Source organism: Malurus melanocephalus, unplaced genomic scaffold, assembly GCF_030028575.1.
Source record: "Malurus melanocephalus ecotype Western Australia unplaced genomic scaffold, MMel_1.1 scaffold_476, whole genome shotgun sequence".
Lineage (NCBI taxonomy): Eukaryota > Metazoa > Chordata > Aves > Passeriformes > Maluridae > Malurus > Malurus melanocephalus.
The window spans coordinates 130800-134334 of record NW_026623708.1 but is presented as its reverse complement, the minus strand read 5'-3'; the positions used below and the strand labels follow the sequence as shown (position 1 = coordinate 134334).

Sequence of the window (3535 nt, the reverse complement as noted above, 5' to 3'; positions counted from 1 at the left end):
CGTGTGCAGGCTCCGATTGATTTCTGCCGCCGCTTTCAGCCAAGTGTCCCTCCGGGCTGTTTTTGTCTTCGATCGGCTGTGGGGCCGCAATGTCCCCACCGAGCCCGGGCAGCGCCTGTCCCGCTCGGCCGCGCTGAGCCCKCCCCCGGCTGGGCGGTGCTGGAGCCGGGCACTGCCGCCCTCAGCCGCCGATCCCCGCCCGCGGCTTCGAGCTCCGGGCCCGGTACCGCCCCGAGACCACCCTCGGTACCGCCCCGGGACCGCCCCGGGACCGCCCCGACACCACCCCCGACACCGACACCGCCCCGGCACCGCCCCTGACCCGCCCCGGTACCGACACCGCCCCGGCACCGCCCTGACACCGCCCGAGGGGCAGGGCCGGCGGGGAGAGGAGCAGAGCGGAGCGGAGCGGGGAGAAGCGGAGCGGTGCCACCATGATGTGCGGGGGTGCTTCGGCGGCCCGGCCCGCCACCGAGGAGACGCAGCGGATCGCGGAGCAGGTGAGGGGCCGGGCGAGCCCCGTGAGGGAGCGGCGGGCGGGTGAATGCTGTGCAGGGCCCGTGAGGGACGGGCTCGGCCATTGCGCAGCCCAGGGTCGGACACTGCCCACCGCCCCCGGTGTGGGAGGAATTGGGCACGCAGGGGCAGCCAGCGGCTCCCTGAGCGCTTTCCCTGTGTGGTTCTGGTGTCTCAGAGGGCCCGTGGGTGCGCGGAGAGGCAGCGCCGGGCTGGGCAGGGCGAGGGATGGGCTGCGAGCTCCGGGGGAGCTCCGGGAACCGCGCACGGCCCGGCCCCGGCAGGAACGAGCTCCAGCGCCTGCTGCCAAGGCTGAGCTTTGTTCTGCCTTAGGTTCGGGTTTTGGTTGGTGTGAGCTTTTTCTGCTTGGTTGGATTCTTGGGGCGCGGTGGGTTGAGGGGGAAGGAGGGGGAATGAGGAAGAAAACTTTTTCGCTCCTTCTGCTTTTCCCCCAACAYAGAATTCAGCTCCAACCACTGCCAGCTCCAAATCCTCATACTACCTTAGGTTACTGCTTTGGGATACTGGAGCACTTGCCTTTTACTCTCAAAATGCCAGCTATGATCTTTCAAAGCATGTGTTCTTCTTCCTCACATTCCTTCTACTTTTTGGCTTTGTTGGCTAGGAGGTGGTAAGCTAGGGAGAAAAGATGAAGGATGAACTCCAGATTGTTTGTCATTGCCCAGGTTTGTTCTCCAGGCTGCAGCAGACACTGAAAWTAGCATTTAGCTTGTGAAGTCTGATGATTCTGTGTTTTAAAAAAAAAGTGGGGGTGAATCTACTAAGCACCAGCCAGCGCTTGCCGTAATAAGCAAGTGATTGGGAATTGCTAAGAGAGTCACAAGTATTGCTTTRACCTGAAAAAGACTGAATATCATGTTAAAGGTAAGGGAGATGTGCAGTTAACATTACACATGACCCTGGCTTTCTATACTGTGGCAGACTGCAATGGCTTGGTAATACCAAACCAAGGAGTATGAAAATGAAACCCCATTGGATTCAGRAGYGAACAGAAATAACCCAGAATCTGGTATTTATCACTTAAATGCTTCKAAGTGTRTGCAGCTTGTTTTCACTGCYAGTTTATATTACWTCATTTAATAAARTACAGGTGGGAAAACCCAAACCTGAAATTTGTCCATGCAGTCATTCTCATTTGGATGCTGACTGGAGAAAACATTAATTCTGTTAAATTGAGGTAGACTTCTCAAATAATTTTGTTTGCTTTAAGTCAGATCTTTGTGGAGATTTATCAGAGCCTTTCAGTTTGCTTGCCATAAACATTCCCTGTTCCTTCTTTTCCACTTCTTGCCTTCCTTTTAGTGTTGGTAAGAATCCTTGTGATGGCTGACTGTTATTCAGTTTTGTGACCACAGCAGGTGTAGTGTCACTGAGGGCAGGACAATTCCTTCAGCATTGCGTGGCTCAGGAATCCCATAGGAACAGCCTCCTCATGACAAGGATTTCCACCCAGGAAAGGATTTCCTGGGCAAGGATTTCCACCCTGCTCAGCCTTTGGCTTGTCACTGGTGCCTGTGGCAGAGGTTATTGAGGGTGACTCTGAACCATCTGCTTTTTAGTTAACTGTTCTGGGAGTGCAGGGCAGTGGAGAGCCTAAAGGGCAGSATCATTTCCAGCCCTGTGACTGAATCAGGGATTGTTTGGGTTGGATTGTACTCCTGCCTGAGCACAGGGTCAGCATCCCCAGGATGCTCAGAGCTTTGTCTTGTCAGATTCTGGAAACTTCCGAGGATGGAAACAGCACAGCATCTCTGAAAACTCCTGTGTWCTGCAGGAGTGTCCTCAGGGGAAATACATCTCCTCCTTACATCTGATCCGAACCTCGAGTTTCAGTTTAGGACCATTTGTCTCATTCTTCTGCCATCCCCTCCCTGGAAAGAGCCTGGCTCTTKKWRGKKSYKGRAARGKTTYCYKCAGGYRTTCTCTTCCCTGGGCTGGGTAAGCTCATTTTGTTCCTCTCCTCACAGCTCCTTCTGTCCCAGCCATCGTGGGGTGCTCATGGAGTGCTCCTGGCAGCCCCTCACTGAGCTCACTGCACTTTATTGATGTCTGTCTTGTTCTGGGGGCCCCAAGCTGGACACAGCATTCCAAATTTCCTGACAAGGGCCAAGTGAAGGGCAGTGGTCACTCGCTGGTCTCTGGCTAGGCTCCTGCTATGCAGCCCAGTATGCCATTAACTCTGGTACCACTGGGACACAGTGCTGGCTGCTGTGCTCCAGAAACCCCAGAGCCAGACTGAGATCAAGAACCAGATCTTTGGGAGTGTTCCTGGCTGGGATCTCCCTCTCCACACTGACTCAGGATGCTCGTTTGTCACATGCTGTGGTGACTCACTGCCACAAGTGATAACACCCTGACAGGCTTGAGCTGCAGGGCTCTGTGCTGTCTGCACCCAGAGCCCAGTGGAAACAGAAAATGTGCTGAGCTGGGTGATTTAGAGACCTCAGAAAGCAGTGTTGCAGAGTGCTAGGATTGCTAAAGGAGTCCAGGACAGGATRGGGGCCCTGGAAAGGGACCAGAGTTCTGAATGCTGGGGAGATGGGAGAACATACCCTGTTGCAGGAATTATTTCTGTTCCTGCTTCACCTACAGCACCTGAGCAGTGCCAAATTGGTGCTTGATTTTCTCCGAGGAAGGGATTTAGGCAGTGGAGCAGATCTGTTTATTTCCCTGGAATTTAGGAAGAAGGAGAAGTACCCATATAGCTGGAAAATCTCATGGCGGGTACTACTGCCCTGGGARTGAAGGGAGGGCTACACAGTGATGCACTGCAGGAAGTACAGCCTGGAGCAAGCAAAGACTTGCCAGCAAGGACTCCAACACTAACTCATCTTGCCCTGCAAAAACAAAGGCTGAAATCTTCTGCTTTCCTGACCAAGAAATTTCCATATTGTCACAATGCTCTAGAGGACCAAGTGTGAGAGAGAAGAGCTGAATCTCAGGAACTCATGGCTCCCTCTAGGGCACTGGGCAGATTATTTTGACTCCTGGAGCACTG

The 3535-nt window shown here is 54.2% G+C and overlaps 1 protein-coding gene across 1 annotated transcript in view; it reads left to right on the top strand.

The window, feature by feature from the left end:
* The first annotated feature begins 342 nt into the window (after positions 1-342).
* LOC130582275 (cystatin-B-like) overlaps positions 343-3535 on the top strand; it is a 4747-nt gene continuing 1554 nt past the window's right edge. The window contains exons 1-2 of the mRNA XM_057380887.1: positions 343-549; positions 3191-3230. Coding sequence (XP_057236870.1) covers positions 435-549; positions 3191-3230 — 155 coding nt within the window. The 5' untranslated portion in view covers positions 343-434. The remainder of the gene's footprint in view (positions 550-3190; positions 3231-3535) is intronic.